General features: G+C 34.8%; 1 protein-coding gene across 2 annotated transcripts in view; it reads left to right on the top strand.

Annotated features, from left to right (window-relative positions):
* Cep85l (centrosomal protein 85 like) overlaps positions 1 to 19,483 on the top strand; it is a 93,464-nt gene that overhangs the window by 54,901 nt on the left and 19,080 nt on the right. Inside the window, exons 5-10 of one of the 2 annotated variants that reach the window (XM_070015326.1) lie at positions 1,406 to 1,523; positions 8,741 to 8,920; positions 10,508 to 10,660; positions 12,633 to 12,781; positions 16,644 to 16,761; positions 17,512 to 17,562. In XM_070015326.1, the coding sequence (XP_069871427.1) occupies positions 1,406 to 1,523; positions 8,741 to 8,920; positions 10,508 to 10,660; positions 12,633 to 12,781; positions 16,644 to 16,761; positions 17,512 to 17,562 (769 nt within the window). Of the gene's footprint in view, positions 1 to 1,405; positions 1,524 to 8,740; positions 8,921 to 10,507; positions 10,661 to 12,626; positions 12,782 to 16,643; positions 16,762 to 17,511; positions 17,563 to 19,483 lie in introns of both variants that reach the window. The other variant, XM_070015325.1, reaches the window with a different exon arrangement.

Here is a 19,483-nt window from a genome sequence, read left to right as displayed (position 1 = left end):
AGAATTTTTTTAGAATTTTTATTTTGCTTTTTCATTAGCATGGTTTTTATTTAATTTTATTTATTTATTTTTGCGGTACTGAGTTTTGCCCTAAGGATTTTGTGATAGTTAGACAAGTGGTGCTTTATAAGTTAGGCCACACCCCTAGTAGTATTTTTATTACTGTATTTTAATTGTGCAAAGGAAGGAAATTCATAGTGATATATCTATATATTCATATATAGTGTACTATGATAATATTTACCACCTCTATCACTCTATCATCCTCCTGTGCTCCTTTTTTAGATTTATGTTTGTCGGTCATGTCAGGGCCTGGGTGCTCTCTGAGCTTTTTGTTCAAGGCTACCACTTTGAGCCACAGCTCCACTTCTAGTTTTTAAGTGGTTAATTGTAGATAAAAGTCTCATGGCTTTTCCTGCCCAGGCTGTCTTCAAACTGCAATCCTCAGATCTCAACCTCCTGAGTAGCCAGGATGACAGGTGTGAGCCACAAGCACCTAGCCTGTCCTCCTTTTTTAAAAAAGAAATTTAATGGCTTCATTATGACATTTTTATCTGAGTGTACAGTTCATGTTCATCCCCCCCACCCTTTTTCATCCCCCACCAGTAATTCCTTTGTTTAAGTTATATGTTTCACATGAGAGGAAATGTGTGGTATTTGTCTTAGTGAGTCAGACTTGCTTTAACTTGATAATCTCCAATTATACCCATTTTCCTATCCATTTTCCTACAAATGACATAATTTTATTCTTCATTATGGCTGAATAATACTCCATTTGCACAAAGATAGAACTGGAAATCATGCTATGGAGAATTAGTCAGACTCAGAAAACAAATAGCACGTTACTCTCATAAGTGCAATCTAGACCTTGAAAAAAATGGCATGAGTGTAAAATTGGGAGTGTTCAAGGGGTGGAAACCAAAGGGTGAAGAGGGCTGGTTATGATGGAAGACCTAGTGTGTATATATGGAAATAGAATAACGAAACTTAAACAAATGGTTTAAAAGGGAAGGAGAATAAAACAATAGTGGGGTAAATATTAATTATGTATAGAAATTCCACAACAAAATCCCTTCTTATAACTAAATTGTATTCTAGTTTTAAAAGGCAATAGAATTTCAGACTAAGAAAATAGAAATCATTATGTTAGATAATAAGAGAAAAGAAAGCAGAACATGACTTCAAATGACTACAATCTAAAAAATACCAAAAGTACTCCACAGTATAAGTGAACTTACTGTAATTCACATCTCACATAGTGTGATTTGTAAAGAATTCCTATTATCACTTCTAAAATTGATAATATAAATGCTTATTTGACAGTATTATACTGAAAGTTCTGTTTATAACTATTTCTTAGAAAAGTATATTTTTTTACAATGTAAGTTCAATTTGTGTCTTTTAGGCAGAAGCAACAAATTACTCACTTGCATGAGAGGATAAGGGATAATGAACTGCGGGCACAACATGCCATGTTAGGACATTATGTGAATTGTGAAGATTCTTACGTGACTGGTCTACAGGTAAGCCTACAGAAGATTTTACAGTTCTTGTTTAAATATTGTGTTAATTATAGACTTAGCTTGTATGAAGGCATTTTAAATAAATGTTTTGAGTTAATATATTCATTTGTTTTGAATTAATATATTCAATTGTTCATATTTATATGTGTAGGAAAAGCTGTTCAAGTATGGTTTCCCTTGTGCTCCATTCTCATTCCCTTCCCACACACATACAGAAGATTCAGTTTCTGGGGCCTCCTTGTAGAGTTGCTGCTTTTTGTAAGCAGATACAAATGCATTTTTATTTTCTATATTTACGAATAGCACCACATTATATATTGTTTGACATCTTATTTTTTCTTTATATTACATATAATAATGGAAGATGCATCATTTATCTCCCTATAATTACATAGGCAGAACCACTTTGCTTTTACAGCTGCATGATTTTCCACTTTATAAAGAGAGCATAGTGTATTCAACTGACCAACATTTGAGTTATTTTCTATTTAGGGTTATTTATTAAAAAAACACTTTAAAATACATAAAGTAATTTTCTCATGTTCTAGTTCTTTTGTAAGTTAAATCTCCACAAATGAAATTGTGTGTGAATTTGTGACTTGTATTGATTGATATTGCTAAATCGTCATCTAGGAACAGTGTGTGAGTCCCCTGCCCCCACCTCTTTAACTCCAGGCATGTTCACACCTTTGTCATCAAATTTGGGGATTTTGCCCTTCTAGTAAGTTTAAATAAAATGCAAGTAATTGGGTTAGTTACTAGAACAGTTGGGTTAGTTACTAGCTACCTCCAAGAAGAAAATCAGCTAAGCTATCAAATAAGAATTAAATTTGTAGCTGGGTTTTGGTGGCTTACACCTGTAATCCTAGCAACTTAGGGGCAGCAATTGAAAGGTCGCAGTTTTAAGCTAGCACAGGCAGGAAAGTTTGTTTTAGACTCTTTAAGCAACAAAAAGATAGAAGTAGAACTATGGCATAGGAACTAGGGCATAAGAAAGCAAGTTAGCCATCCGTTTTCCATGTGTTAACATTCACTATGGGTAAGGCAGTAGTAGGCCCTGGAAATAGAAGATGTACAGTTAGTTGTACAGTTATTTTTGGCCCCTAAGGAAAGTCCAAACCAATGGGAATACAGACATATGATCTTGAGGCCTTAAGCACCTGTATATACACCTAGAAGAGCTTCTCCAGTGATTACTTTTTCCATTGAAAATTTTCTTAAAACTCATTGTATGTTCTTGGAAGGCAGCTATGCTAACCACTATACCACCAACACCCATATTAATTTGTATCTTCTTATACACAAGTTTTATAATTTTTTTCCAAAAGGAGGAAAAAAACACACCATTGGTCTTTTTTTTTTTTTTTTTGTGGTTGTGGAGCCTGAACTCTGGGCATGGGCGCTGTCTCTCAGTTCTTCAGCTCAAGGCTAACACTCTACCACTTGAGCCATAGCACCACTTCTGGCTTTTTCTGCTTATGTGGAACGAACCCAGGGCCTCATGCATGCGAGGCAAGCACTCTACCACTGAACCAACTTCCCAGCCTACCATTGGTCTTTTTAAAAAAATTAAATTGGGATTAAAAGCAAAGCCTGATTGTGGTGGTATATACTTCTGTTTGTTCAATATTTTTCTTGTCCTCTTTTTTAGTATCTTTATTCTTAAATATAAAAAGTCATTTGAAGTAGAATATTTTTATTTTGTTTTCAAGCATTATTTATATTTGAATAGGGGTGGGGTTGTGTCTAGTGAGAAAAGGAGTAGATGGAGAAAGGGGAAAATGCAGACAAAAAAACATGTATAACCTACAAAATTAAGAAGACAGAGGAAACAGGATGGATATGGGGAGGAGGGATGGATGAGAATGTTGAGGGATGACATTAATCAAGATATATTGTATTCAAAAACTGCTTTGTCAAATGGAAACTCCTTGTACAACAACTACTTAAAGATAATAAAGAAAAAATATATACTGAAAAGCAAATGACTAGAGGGCCTAGCTAGCTTGCTTTGCACACTTTAGTTAACAACATATCAAAATGATTCACTATTATATGATCTATAACCTTTGTTACATAACAGTGAAGCTTAATGATATAGTACTGAGATTAATAGTATTTGAAAGTGGCATTTCTATGTTATATAACTAGTATAATTTGCTTTGATAATAGTCTTTATAGTAGAAGTATTTTTTTCTCATTTATAACTTCCTCATTCTGAGTGTTTAGCTTGAATTAAATACAGTGCAATTCTGGTAATTATATTAACAGAAACCTATAAAAAGGAATCTGTAAGCTGAGGCAAGAACGTTTTATTTTTTAAATGTTTTTTATTGGAAAAATACTGTACAGAGGAGTTACAGTCACATGAACAAGGTAATGAGTACATTTCCTATCAAGCATTGTCACCTCCTCCTTTGTTTTTCCCTTACCCTTCCTTCCCTCCCAGCTCCACAACTACACTCCTCCCCACCTCTCCCTCCCCACCTAAAATGTAAAGTTCATTTTCAACATAGTGTCTTGTACATCTCATTGTTACAGTGGGTCAACCTGTATCCCTATTTAAGCATTTTGTTTTTTCCCTTCCCCAAATTAGAGATGCAGGGCACCGACATCAAATACAGTGAAAATAGAGATTATACTGTGGGGGAGGAACATACAAAGAAACAAAAAAAAAAAAAATCACCTGGTACATTATAAATACGTTAGGAACAATAGTAAGAAAGGAAAAAAAAACACTTGTGTCCCTCTCTTGAGGTTCATTGCACTTAACACCATCTTATCTGGTCATATGTACATAGCTTTTGACCTTTTCTGCTTGTCCCATACTAGTTATTGCAAATAAGGGAAACCATAGGACCTATGTTTCTTTGGACCTGACTTACTTCACTTCATATCATTTTTTGCATGTTTGCATAGCACTAGGCCAGTAGATGGCTCTCCAACTCAGTCTGCAAGGGCTGGTAACATTCTCTGGAAGAACATTGATAAAAGAGTTCCTAGAAACATTGGAAAAGTTTTGAATTATAGAGAATTGAGATACTGAGAAAGTTGATGGCAATCTCTAAAATGGAATACAAGGGTATTCTTTCTTGAGAACCTTTCTTGAGAGTTTCTAATTTTCCTCAGACTGAACTCGGAACCTGACTTCTTTTTGAGACAGGGTCTCACTGAACTCAGGCTGGCATTGAACTCTCTATCCTCTTACCTCGTCCACTAGGATGTACTAGGATTGCAAGTTTGTGCCACTCCTCACTGCTCATGTTTGGAGTTTTCTTTGCCATTTTATTTTTTTAGTTTAAGTTTTATTGTAAAGGTGATATACAGAGGGATTGCAGTTACGTAAGTCAGGTAGTGAGTACATTTCTTTCTGAACAGTGTCACCCCTCCCTCATTTTCTCCCAGTTTTTGCCCTCCCCACCCCCCCTTCTTCTTCAAGTTTTATAGTTCATTTCCAACATACTGTGTAGTATCACTGATAAACTGGTCCATCCTTTGTCCCACCATCTCTGTGCTTCCCCTTCCCCTTCCCAAATCAGATGGACTTATATACAAGACAAAGGATCAGAAATCAAATACAGTGACTAAAAGGGAATAAAATAAAGGGAGAAAAAGAACCACAAAGAGTACAATTTAAAAAAACCCTTGTTTCCATTTCTTGGAGCTCATTTCAATAAGCATCATTTTATATGGTCATATGCACATAGCTATTGAGCCACTGTGATCCTCATTGAAGAATATCCTCCTTTAAACAGAGTGCTGTTTAATTAATTGTGTTTAAGTATAATTATTTGTCTTTTGCTCTGCATTAGATTAATTTATAGATTTATAGACATATTCTATTTATTACAAATGAAGGAAACCATGCAGCCTGTTTCTTTGGGTCTGGCTTACTTCACTTAATATAATTTTTTCCAAATCTTTCCATTTTCTTATAAATGTGACAGAGCCATTCTTTCTGATGGAGGCATAGAATTTCTGTGTGTGTGTGTGTGTGTGTGTGTGTGTGTGTGTGTGTGTGTGTGTGTGTGTCACATTTTCTTGATCCATTCATCCACTGAGGGACATCTGGGTTGATTCCATATCTTAGCTATATAGTAAACAGTTCAGCTTATGTGTGTGCTTGAGTTTCTTTTTACTTTGTACTCTTTGTGTGTGGTAACACCTGCACAAGGTTTCATGTATTTATGTTACTGAGGAAAGATTTATCAGCCCTGCCTTCATTGTCAGCTCAATTTAATTAGAATACTTTCTTAAAATGCTACATCCATGCCCATTCTAAATTTATTTTACAGTTCAGACTGGTGACTACTTCTAGTTTTTGTTGCTCCATTTAATCTGTCTCATTCTTTTCCTCTTTTCCTTTCTTCCCTTTTCTCTCATCAAAACTTATTGAGTGGCCAGGTGCCCGTGGCTCACGCCTGTAATCCTAGCTACTCAGGAGGCTGAGATCTGAGGGTCAGAGTTCAAAGCCAGCCTGGGCTGGACAGTCTGTGAGACTCTTATCTTCAATAAACCATTAGAAAACCAGAAGTAGCGCTGTGGCTCAAGCGGTAGAGTGCTTGCCTTGAACTGAGATGCTGAGGGACAGAGCCCAGGCCCAGAGTTCAAGCCCCACGGCCGACCAAAAACAAAACAAAACAAAACCAAAAAACATATTGAGTGGCCATGCACTAGCCTAACGACATAGAATTTTGAGTTTTACTAAAGAAAGCTCATAGTTTTTCTAAAACACATTGTACTGCCTCATAATTTCTTACAAATTAAAGTTGAACTCAACCCTGGGATTCTACAATGAGATTCCCACATAGGATTTTACTGTATGCTCCTTCAAACAGAAATGGAAGCTCTCAGCACCTGCTCTGTCTTTGCCTCTAATGTCCTCCAGGATGTCTTTCTTCCTATCTCTTATTCTTTTTTTTTTTTTTTTTTTTGGTCGGTCGTGGGGCTTGAACTCTGGGCTTGGGGTATATCTTATTCTTAGCAGCAGAATCCTCCTATTTTTTCAAAATATACCTCAAGCCGGATGCTGGTGGCTCATGCCTGTAATCCTAGCTACTCAGGAGGCTGAGATCTGAGGATCACGGTTCAAAGCCAGCCGGAGTAGGACAGTCTGTGAGACTCCTATCTCCAATAAACCACTAGAAAACCCGAAGTGGTACTGTGGCTCAAGCAGTAGACACTCGCCTTGAGCTGAAGAGCACAGGGACAGAGCCCAGGCCCAAGAGTTCAAGCCCCACGACCAACAAAAAACAAAACAAAAAACAAAACATAACAAAATATACCCCAAAAGCCACCACATAAAGGCTCAGTCAAGCCTTAATCTATCCCCTACATACTTTTTACTTAACATGGCCTTTAATTATCTAATAGCTTCTCCTATTGCCTCTGATTAAAACTTAAGTATATAAAGGTTACCACTAGTATCTGCCATTTAAAAAATAGTCTGCACATGATTAATTTTATTTATTTATAGAATTGCATGCTTATCTTTTGGGAAAGTATTCTTGAAGGGCTAATTCAAGTTCTTTTCTATAGCATCTCTCCCTAAATACTGTGGATAACACTTTAGGTTGCATCCTCTTTTGGATATTTTTCTGTAATACTTCCATTAAATTAGTTGACCCCTGGATTATTTTAACAGCGCCTAGTACAATGCCTAACATATTGTGTGTTGTGTTTTGTTTTTTGTGTGTGTCTGTATGTATTAGGGCTTGAACTCAGGGCTTTGTGCTCTTACTTAGCTCCTTTGCTCATCTGGTGCTCTGCCAGTTGAACCATGTCTCCACTTCCAGCTTTTTGCTGGTTAATTGGAGATGAGGTTCTAAGGTTCTCTTAAATTTGTCTATCCAGGCTGGCTTTGAACCTGATCTTCAGATCCCAGCCTCCTAAATAGTGAAGATTATAGGCATAAGCCACCAGCACCCAGCTAACATTGGATTTTAATGAATATTTGTTGACTAAATAGATAAATAATTCTTTCTTTGCTTTATAATACTGTCATACATTTAGATTTGTCTACAGACATATGTGTGTTTTCTGTCTCCCATCCCTTTTAGTTTTTAATTTGACAGGGAGAAGAGGAGAAGATAATTTTCTCTTTGAAAAGAATTTCCATCAAAGCCTTTCTCATGAAACAACCATACATTTTTTTTCCATTTTTAGCAATTATTTTTTAAATACTTGTTTTATGCCAGACATTGTTTTAAACAAGAAAAATGGGAGGCCACTTTAAGATGGACAAAAATCTAATTTCATGAGCCTTACTTTTTAGTTGGAGAAACAGTCTAGTAATGCTTACTGAATTTGGTATTAGAAATGATCACATGAGAAGAAAATTTTCATTACTTTTTATTTACTTCCCCAATTTTTAACATGATATATTTATATGATGTGCTGTTTATCTATGCATACCTTTAAACCAATATCAGTTGCCAATTAAGCTTCTGCTGTTTGTAAGAAACAAAATCTTTATCTCTATTCCTCACAAAACACTTCAGAACAAGGCTTTATTATTTCTATTTTATGAATGAGAAAAGACTTAGAGATAGTAATTTACTTTTGTCATCATACACATTTAGAAGCAGGAGAGCCTAGGATTTAATACAAGGCCTCTCTGTTAAAGAAGTTTATACTTTTTATATAAAATTAAGCTCTAATCTGTCCTAAAGAAACAAACTTTTTATTTTTTATTTTTTGTATGTTTTTTATTGTAAAATGCTGTACAGAGGGGTTACAGTTACATGAGCAAGGTAATGAGTACATTTCCTATTGAGCATTGTTGCCTCCTCCTTTATTTTCCCCCTACCATCCCTTCCCTCTCATCTGCACAACTACCCCCCCCTCACTGAAGTTGTAAAGTTTGTTTTCAACCTAGTGTTTTGTACATCTCATTGTTACAATGGGTCAACCTGTATCCTTTTTTAAGCATTTTTTCCCTTCCCCGAATTTAGGAAATGGAAAGACTTGGAAAAAATTAAGTGAAGTAAGCCAGGCCCAAAGAAACATAGGTCCCATGGTTTCCCTTATTTGCAATAACTAGTACATGTGTAGGACAAGCAGAAAAGGCCAAAAGCTATGTACATATGACCATATAAGATGATGTTAAGTGAAATGAACCCCAAGATAGGGACACAAATATCTTTTTTCTTTCTTGCTATTGTTTCTAAAGAAACAAATTTACAGTATTAACCTCCTCTTTTTTCCCTCTGGAATAGCCACAATATGAGAACACTTCACTCCAAACTACATTTTTAGAACAGTCAGTGTCCCAGCCCCAGCAAGTGGAACTTGAGCAAAAGCTTGCATCCAGTGAGAAAGAGGTTTTACAACTCAATGAGTTCCTCAAACAAAGGATAAACCAGTTTAGTGAAGAGAAGAAAAAACTGGAAGAAAAGGTAGGTATATTTGATAAAGCTTTATTAGACTAATCACATTCATTCAAAATAGAATATGTCATTTTCCCTGTGCCAGGTGTCATACCAGGTGAGGCATTTATATTGGAGTGATCCATTGTGTACCAAAATATGAGAAATCGTGTGCTATCTACAAAACATAAGTATTTCCTTGAGGGATTAAGAGACCTCTGTGTATTATATTGTCTTCTAGTGAAACTTTCAGTGACCTATAGAAAGAACTCTTCCTTTTTTTATGATTGAGTCTATCATTCCTCATTATCTTTGAAGATAAAGTACTGAAAAATAAAATGTTCATGGCAGTATTCAAGTTAGCAGCTGAAGCTTTGATTTAGAATAAGCAGCCAAAAGCCAAGGATACATGCATATGTCCACACAATTAGAATAAGCAGCCAAAAGCCAAGGATACATGCATATGTCCACACAACATTCGTTTGCCCTTTCTGGCTTTGCTGTGTTTTCACAGACAGTAGGTGTATTCGAAGTAGATATGAAAATCTTCAAGTCAAAATTAATTAGATGAGATAAAGGAGGCAACTATGTATTAATGAAGAGAACTATCCTTCATGAAGTTATAACAATTGCAAGTTTATATGTACTGAGTGTAGACCCAGTAAGAAATGCCAAAAGAATGGTGACTTTCAGACCACACTTCCATCATCCAGAAAACAATCAGTTTAACTCGAAAATTAAACTGTGCCATAGATTGCATGGTCTTGATAGACTTCTATAGACTATTCTATCTGGCTGCTTCAGAATGTACACTCTTCTCAGCAGATCAGAGAATTTTTTCCAAATTGAATTACAGGCCACAAAGCAAGTCTTAACAAATCTTTAAAAAATTAAATTAATTCCTTCAATCTTAAATAGTATTTGAATACATAGAAATTCGGTTTCTGTAGAAAAATTACAGAAACTGTACAAACACATGGAGATTTAACAATGCACTTTGTATGATCATTAAGTCATTGAAGAAATAAGTGGAGTAATTAAAAACTCCTGGAATCATAGAACAATGAAAACATAATTCACCAGCACCTGTAGGCTGCAGAAAAAATAGTTGTAAAAGGGAAACTTAACAGCTATGAGTGCCTCCATGGAAAAAAAAATCAAAGTAATCTCAATTATCTCAGGGTCTTAGAAAAATAAGAATAAGCCAAACCTGACACTTACTGATGGCAGGCAATAGTCAAGATCAGAGGAGAAATGAATGAAATGAAGATGTAAAGGAAAATACAAAGTATCAATGAAATATGTAGTTGATTTTTGAAAAGATAATAAAATTGTAGCCAGACTAATCAAAAGGAAGAGAAGTCCCAAATTAATAAAAATAGACAGAAAAGGAGAGTTTACAACAAGCAGCCCTGAATTTCAGAGGATCATTAGGGACTCTTTTGAAATCTCACATATCGGAAACCCAGAAGAAATGAATATATTTCTAGATGTATATGATGCACTAAAATTAAGACAAGAAGATAGAAACAGCTTAAACAGACACAAATGAAGAGATGGTTTTTGTTATTTTTTCATGATTTGAAACTACTGAAGATCCTTAATCTTTTTGTTTAGCTCAAAACAAGAGACAGATACATCAATAGCCTGAAAAAGAAGTGCCAGAAGGAAGCTGAACAAAACAAAGAAAAGCAGAGAAGAATTGAGACCTTGGAAAAGTACCTAGCTGATCTTCCAACTCTAGATGATGTGCAGCGTCAGAGCCTGCAGGTAATATAACATAAAATACCCATCTCTTGAAGAAAATGTTGTTTTTAAGATAATTCTTTAGCAATTTGACTTATTGTATATTAAAGTTTAATTCCTGTTTTCAGGATTTAATTTGCATCAGAAACTCTGTTCATGTAAGAATGAATTTTTCTTGGTGTCAATATAGGGTTACCTTCTTAATTTAATCTCTGTTAATGTTCTTCCCTAAAAGGTAGTTTTTAAACCAATCTGATAACCCTCTCCCATGCACACTCCCCAGATGAGGGTTTTTTCCATATTCTCTGAGATGCAAGGGTCTTTTCAAGACCTTTTGCTGAATATTTTTTCTAGATATTCAATTTATTTTCTCTATTCTTCATAACTGTCCCACAGTTCACCCTTCTGACTTCTTTTTGAGGAGAAATATTGATATGCTGGGGCAGAAATTTTTTTGTTCATAGAAGTAAGCTCTATGCATTGAAGGATGCATTTTACTTGTAATCAGTTCTTCTTGCCTGTGCCTACTAGGTACTAATTGCACTATTCCCCTCTCCTAAACAAAAAATGTCAACAAACATTTCCAAATGTAAAATCCAACTCAAGTTGGAAATCATCGGACTGTCAGTATTATGTATGTTCTTAAGATCTAAAAAATAGCATTCTTTGTTCTCCTTTAAAATTAAATTTCCAAGTTCTAAGATCAAGAAGGTAAAATCAGGAAGTAACTTAAAGACCACAGGAAGTTTCATGAACAGGAACAGAGAGTGATGTAGATTTAAGAACCATGGGATCATATATCACTGTATACCTAATAAAACAGCCCTGAACAGATGTCAACCACTCTGTTTATAATATTGTTATTCATACAGGTTGAAAGATGGAGCCAAGACAAGTGTCTGTGGATGGATTAATAGATAAGCAGAAGATGGGTGTAATGCATAGAGTTGGAATATGATTCAACCTTAAAAAGGAATGAAATTTTGGCATATGCTACAATATAGATCAGCTTGGAAAATATGAAGTAAAATATAACAGTCACAAAAAGACAAATACTTTATGAGTCTATTTATATGAGGTTCAAATATGTTCAAATTAGAGGACAGCTAAGTAGAAAGGTTGTTTCCAAGGAAACAGGTTAACGGATGAATGGAAAGTTGTCTAATAGATACAGTATTTAGTTATTCAAGATGAGTTCTGGACATTTAACAATAATGTGGACTTTAACACTAGTGAGTTATATAAACAAATGATTAGGGCAATAATTATTATTATTTTTTGACTATACTTTAAGGAATTCAGGGCCTTGTGCTTATTACAGCTTACTTGCTCAGCTAGTTCTCTACTACTTGAGCTATGTCTCTAAACCCTGTTTTTTGGGGGGGGTTTGTTTTTTTTTTGGGGGGGGGGGAGTCCAGTCATGGGGCCTGAACTCTGGGCCTGGGTGCTATCCCTCAAGGCTAGCGCTCTACCAATTGAGCCACAGCGCCACAAAGCCACTTCTGGCTTTTTTCTTTTTTTTCCTTATGTGGTGCTAAGGAATCAAACCCAGGGCCTCAGGCATGCAAGGCAAGTGCTCTACCACTGAGTCACCTTCCCAGCCCCTAAACCCTGTTTTTTTTTCTGATTAAAGCTTTCATGGACTTGTCTAACCAGGCTAGATTCATAACATAATTCAATCCTCCAGGTCTCAGCATCATGTAGCTAGGATTACAGGTACCTGGCTAGGGTGATCAGTTTTGTTATATGCATTTTGCCACAATTAAAGATAAAAATACAAGCAGATTTTTCTGTCTTGTAGAAAAGTTTTACTCCATTTTCTTCTTTATCTTAATACTCTTTCACACAAAGAAGTAACCTTATTAACTACTCTAGATAAAATTAAGATAATATTATTTTAGCAATAAGTCTACTAACTGTTGAAAATAGTATTTTTAATAGGCGAATTTAACATTACATGTGTTGTGAATTGTAAAAAATTTCTCCTTAGCTACAGGTTCTAGAAGAAAAAAATAAGAATTTACAAGAGACTTTGTCAGATACAGAAAAGAAACTTGAAGAGCTCAAAAAACAGTGTCAGGACAAAGAAGCACAGCTAATATGCCAGAAAAAGAAAGAAAAGGAGCTGGTAACCTCTGTTCAAAGGTAAGAGAACTTTTCAAATTCTTTTACATTTTTGCTCATATTTTTCATCAAGTATTTTACTTAAAAGCCGTTATTTTATCATTAATATTGGTTACTTTCCTTGAAGATGTGTTGTATGATTTCAGTGGTTAATTAACATTTTGAAGCCATACTAACAGTTTGCCAAAAGTTTTATATGAAAATAGTAAAAATTTGAACAAGACAATGGAAGACATACACACACACACACACACACACACACACACACACACGCACGCGCGCACACACACACACGCACGCGCACACACACACACACGGGCGCACACGCGCGCGCACGTGCGCGCGCATCTGTGTTCATCAAAGAGATAGGTTTATAGTTCTCTTTCTATGGTGTGTCCCTATCCTATCTGGTTTGGGGATGAGTGTAATGCTCACTTCATAGATTGAGTTTGATAGTGATCCTTCCCTTTCTATTTTATTAAAGAGTTTGTGAAATATTGGTGTTCTCCTTGAAGGCCTTATAGAATTGGATTGTTAATTCATCAGATCCTGGGCTCTTATTGGATTGGAGGTCTTTTATTGCTATTTCAGTTTCATTGCTTGCTATGGGTCTATTTAATTGGTTTATATAATTCTTGGCTCAGTATAGGCATATTGATTGTCTCTAGGCATACATCCATTACTGCCAGATTCTTCAATTTACTGGTGTAAAGATTTTCAAAGAATTCCCTTGTTTCTGTTGTGATGTTCCCTTTGTGATCTCTGATTTTATTTGAATTATTTCTTTTCTTAATTACATTTGTTAAAGGTCTGTCAATTTTTTTAAGTTTTTCAAAGAACCAACTTTTTGTATATTTTTTTTCCCAAAGAACCAACTCATTGTATTTTTTTTTTTGAGTCTCTACTTCATTTGTTTCTGATCTTTTACTATTTCTATTGTTTTTGTTTGGCTTGTTCCTGTTTTGCTAGAAAAACAAGTGCATCATTAGAGAATTGGGTTGGGATTTCTCTAATTTGTTGGTATAGGCTCTCATAGCTATAAACTTTCCTCTGAGTACTACCATTGTTATGTCCCAGAGAAGCTGGTATTTTGTATTTTCATTTATATTGTTTTATTCATTCATGTATATTCATTTATATTGTGTATTCATTTACATGTATTTTCATTTATATATATAGAATATATTTTTTTATTTCATTTATATTTCCCTTCTTAACTCTTCTGTGTACCACTGATGACTCAGGAATATGTTGTTCACTTTCCATGAGTTTATCATCAGTGATGGCTTTTGCTGTTGAATCCTAATTTTATTCCATTGTTATCTGACAGGATACAGGGAGTAATTTTATTTTCTTGATTTTGCTTTGTGACCTAGGGCATGGTCTATTTTGAAGAATGTTCATGGGCTCCTGAGAAGAATGTAAATTTTGATATGGCTAGAAGAAAGACTCTGTAGATGTTAAGTCTAGATGTTCTTTGCAGCCATTTAGCTCTGAGGTTTCTTGGCTGAGATTTTGCTTGGATGATCTTTCCAAAGGTGGTGATGATATGTTGAAGTCACCAATGATCAATATGTTTGGATTGATGTGTGCTTTAAGTCATGTAGTATTCATTTGATGAAGTTGTAAGCACAAATGTTAGGTGAGTAGAAATTGAGAATTATGTGGAGAGTTCCCTTTATTTTTATATACTCTTTTGTTTCTTCCTACTATTTTTAATTTCAAGTCTGTTTTATCTGAAATGCATGTTGCTACTCCAGCCTGTTGATGACAGCTATTTTCTTGACTTTCTTGTAGCCTCTCACCGGACATAGATACTTGTTTTTGTCAGATGTCTCTTTTTTTTATTATTTTTTATTTTTTTTAATTTTATTTTATTTGTGAACATACTGTACAGAGGGGTTACAATTACATGGGCAAGATAATGCATACATTTCTTACCAAGCATTGCAGCCTCCTCCTTTGTTTACCCTTCACCTCCCTTCCCAGCCTCCCCCCTCCCCCCCACCCAATCCTTCCCCCCCCACTCCCCCCCACCGACATTGTAAAGCTCCTTTTTGACATTACAATTTGTACTTCTCATTGTTGCAACAGGTCCACCTGAATCCTTAAATGACTTGTTTTCCCCCATCTCCTCCATAAGTTTTACTGACATCAAATATATTGAAAGTGGGGGTTATACTGTGGGAGAGGGACATACAAAGCAACAAAGAAATAAACTTATAAATGTGTTAGAAATACATGCATGAAAGAAAAAAAAAATTAAAATACCTATCTAAGGATTCATTTTCCTAACATCACATTATCTGACTTTTTCCGCTTGACTCATACATATACTAGATATTGCAAATAAGTGAAACCATGGGACCTGTGTTTCTTTGTGCCTGGCTTACTTCACTTAATATAATTTTTTCCAAGTTTTTCCATTTCCTAACAAATGGGGCAATGTCATTCTTTCAGATGGAGGCACAGAATTCCACTGTGTATATATACCACATTTTCTTGATCCATTCATCTACTGAAGGGCATCTGGGTTGGTTCCATATCTTAGCTATGGTAAATAATGCTGCAGTAAACATGGTTGTGCTGGTAGCTTTAGTGTGGTCTTGTTTGTAAACATTTGGGTAAATGCCCAAAAGTGGGATTGCTGGATCATAGGGGAGTTCTATGTGAAGTCTTTTGAGGAACCTCCATACTGCTTTCCAAAGTGGTTGAACAAGTTTACATTCCCACCAACAATGAAGTAAGGTTCCCTTCTGTCCACATCCCCTCCAGCATCAGATGTCTCTTTTTAGGCAGCAGATGGGTATGTCTTTTGATCTGATCACCCACACTATGTTTTTTGATTGGAGAATTGAGCCCATTCATATTGTTAGAACTGAGAGTATTGTGGTAGCTCATCTTGTACAATCTGTTTTTGATGCCTATTTTGTATTTGTGTTGGTTTTCTGTATGTAGGACATCGTTTGAGTATCATATGTTGTGCTGGTTTGGTGGCGATAAATTTTATTTTTAGTTTTTAGTTTTAGTTTTTATCATATGGAATGTTTTTATTTGCCTTTAAGTTATGAATAAAAGTTTGGCTAGATACAGTATTCTTGGTTGGTAGTTGTTTGGGTATATATATATATATCATTGTTTGGTATATATGTCATATCAAGTCCTCCTTGCTTTTTGGGGTTTCAGCAGAGAAATCTGCAGTTATTCTGTTTTTCCTTTTAGGTAATCAGTCTTTTCTGACAGCTTTAAGTATCCTCTCATTTTCTACTGAAGCAGTTTGAATCACAGTATGGCAGTGGGAAACTATTTCTGGTCTTGTCTGTTGGGTGTTCTAAAAGCCTCTTGTACCTGGATGGGATTCTCTTTTTTGAGTATTTGGGATTTTTGTTTGTGTGCTATATATATATATATATATATATATATAATATATATATATATATATATATATTATATATATATATAATATTATATATATATATAATATATTATATATTAATATATATTATATATATATAATATATATATATTATATATATATAATATATTATATATTAATAATATTATATATATATAATATTAAATATATTAAATATTAAATATATATATTAAATATATTTCCTATATCCTTAATTGGCTGCTCCTCTTCTTCCTCAATACCTATTATCCACAAATTAAGTTGTAAAGTTTTTGTAAACAGTGGTCCCAGATTGTCACAGGCTAAAGCAATTCTGGGTGTGTATTTGCCATTTCTGAAAAGAGGATCAACCTCTAATTATGGCCCTTTCATGTTTATATAAAATATACATATAGTTTTTATTATGTAGTCTTGCTTGTCAGCAAATGTAGCTTATCTCATCATAGTTTTTGTTTCTAAAACTAACAGTTTACAACAAAAAGTAGAAAAATGCCTTGAAGATGGAATTCGTCTTCCCATGTTAGATGCAAAGCAGCTTCAGAATGAAAATGATAATCTCAGAGAACAAAATGAAACTGCAAGTAAGGTTAGTAAGTACCTTGATAATAAACATGAAATCTATATTATGTGGATACATGTATATAATTTAGTAGTTTATGTAATTTACAATTTTGCTAATGTTTATAGCTTATAAAATTTTGAGTTTGAGTATCTAAGAAAATGTGATTGCAATTTAAACAAAAGCTAAAGGATATCTTTTCCTTTCCTAAATTATTCGAAGTCTATTTCATTTTTTTAATAAATTGAGTTTTATTATGTAATGCAGGAAGTTTTACATATGTGAATCAAATCTTTATTTAACGCATGCTTACTATGAACACTTTTGAAAAGTACAGCAGGCCATTTGTAAAGGTATTTTTAATTATGCTTTTTTTTTTAGCATTCTTTAGACTATTGATGCTTTCTTTTTTTGGGGGGGGCGGGGGTCCGGTCGTGGGGCCTGAACTCTGGGCCTGGGCACTGTCCCTCAGCTCTTCAGCTCAAGGCTAGCGGTCTACCACTTGAGCCACAGCACAACTCCCGGCTTTTTTCTTTTTGCTTATGTGGTGCTGAGGAATCGAACCCAGGGCCTCATGCATGCAAGGCAAGCGCTCTACCACTGAGCCACCTTCCCAGCCCCAATGCTTTGTGTTTTTGTGAAGGTACTGGGGTTGACCTCAGGGCCTCATGCTTGGTAGGCAGGAACTCTACGGCTAAACTAGTAAAATATTGGTCCTTCTCAGTAGCAATAGAAAAAACTGAGTTGATTATGCTAACTTTATTTTCTGTGATTTAGATAATAGATAACCAACAAGATGAAATGAACAGAATGACTTTAGAAATTCAGGTAAGCTATATTTTTACACTAAATTGAGCTATTTGCTTATTTACTGCTACTGCTTATATAATGGTATTAAATATAGTTATATAGTTTATGTAAAAGTAATATTAATTGCACTTGAGGTAAATTTACAGATGTTTTACAGATCTTTTAGTTGTTTCAAAGAAAATTCTATTGAGTGAATCAGCTTTTCAAAAAAATACAGATTGTTCTATATTCCTTGGCTATCCCCTATCCCCATTTTATCCTCACTGAGAATATATTTGATCACCAGTGCTCTAATAGAAGACTATAGTTAGTTTAGTGAGCTAATAGAAGACTACTTGTTTTTATTTGATCTTTATACCTCATTTTCATCTGGAAAGACTTACACAGCTCACTGACTTTATATTTTTTGTCTCCAATAGTTTTTTTTTTTTTTTGAGAGTTATATCATCCACACTTCTCAGCCTATCCCTTTCATTCTGGCATCGTTTCAGCATTTCCCTGCCATTTCTACTATTTTTCCATTTTGGAGTGCTTAGTGTTTTTTATTGCTTCTTTATTCCCTTGTAAACTACTTAGAAGAACAAATTTGTTTGAAGAGGTTTTAAACAGTTTGGCGTATTGCATAGCTTTGCGTATGAACAAGTTATTCTGGAAGTTAAAATAGTTATTCCAAAAGTTAAAACTTAATCCCAAAAGAGATGATAAAATCTAATCTCAAAAGAGATGAGGTGATTAAAAATAAGACATTGTTTTTGTACTCAAAAATGCTATATTTAATATATGCTGTTTTGCTACCTCAAACCTGAAACAAAGTAGATACTTACGTGATTCAAAGACAAGTTCAGTTCATAGCTTGGGAAGTTGGGGGAAATTGATCTTCTACTAGGAATACTATATTATTGAACATAGAAGATAAGTACTTCATGTAAAAATATTAAATCTCATAAAAACACAAATTTTTCACCTCAAGATGATGATGTTAACTGGCTAGAATACCTCATTTACCCATTGATCTTTCAGAAGACAGAGAGAGAGAGAGAGAGAGAGAGAGAGAGAGAGAGAGAGAGAGTGTGTGTGTGTGTGTGTGTGTGTGTGTGTGTGTGTGTGTGTGTGTGTGTGTCCAGTAGAGCTAAACTTCTTCAGTTTGCTTTTCTGCTATGCAGTATAAAAAGACATTTGAACTTTTTTTGTCATTTTCATAGATATTATGGTTCAGTGTGATACAAGTTTCTCATTGGATTCTACCTTCCTTCCTATTTGGGTCTCAGAAGCATAGTTTACCTCTTTCATAAGCCGGTTTCAGGCTAGCTGTTACCAAATTTGTATTTTTAACCAGAAAATGCAGGGAGAAAAAGTTTATGTTCATCTGTTTCCTGGAATATTAAGTATTTTGTCATTGGAAGAACTTACGAACTGAAATGGCCTGTCTGAGTTGACAGCTATCATTGAGTGATGTGAATACCACAGGAGACAGAATGGTACGTGGGAGGGAGGTCATTAAGATGGTTTACTCTTTTTTCTTTTTCTTGCCAGTCCTAGAGCTCAGGGCCTGGGCACTATTCCTGAACTTCTCCTCAAGTCATAGCACCACTTCCGGCCTTTTCTGTTTATGTGGTACTGAATATATGGTAGGCAAATACTCTACCACTAAGCCACATTCCCAGCCCCAAGACAATTTACTCTTACAGACATGATTGGAATTGCTGGTCTTAAGACTGTTGACAATCAATTCTATTAATAACATCAAGAGAAGGTATTTCCTTATTCTCATGAGATTCTATTTAATTTTTAGCATATCTCTCATAAAGCCTTTAGTAGGTTTTCTCAGTAGAAATAGTGGCAAAATGGATTATAATACAACAAAATGACTTAAATAGAATATAAATTCCTTAAGCTGAATAAATATCAATTGCTTTAATGCTTTCTTGTTGTTACTGTG

This window comes from Dipodomys merriami, unplaced genomic scaffold (genome assembly GCF_024711535.1).
Source record: "Dipodomys merriami isolate MVZ:Mamm:240054 unplaced genomic scaffold, mDipMer1.0.p SCAF_112, whole genome shotgun sequence".
Taxonomy (NCBI): Eukaryota; Metazoa; Chordata; class Mammalia; order Rodentia; family Heteromyidae; genus Dipodomys; species Dipodomys merriami.
Note: the sequence above shows the minus strand (reverse complement) of the source record. Positions and strands in the feature narration are given on the sequence as shown.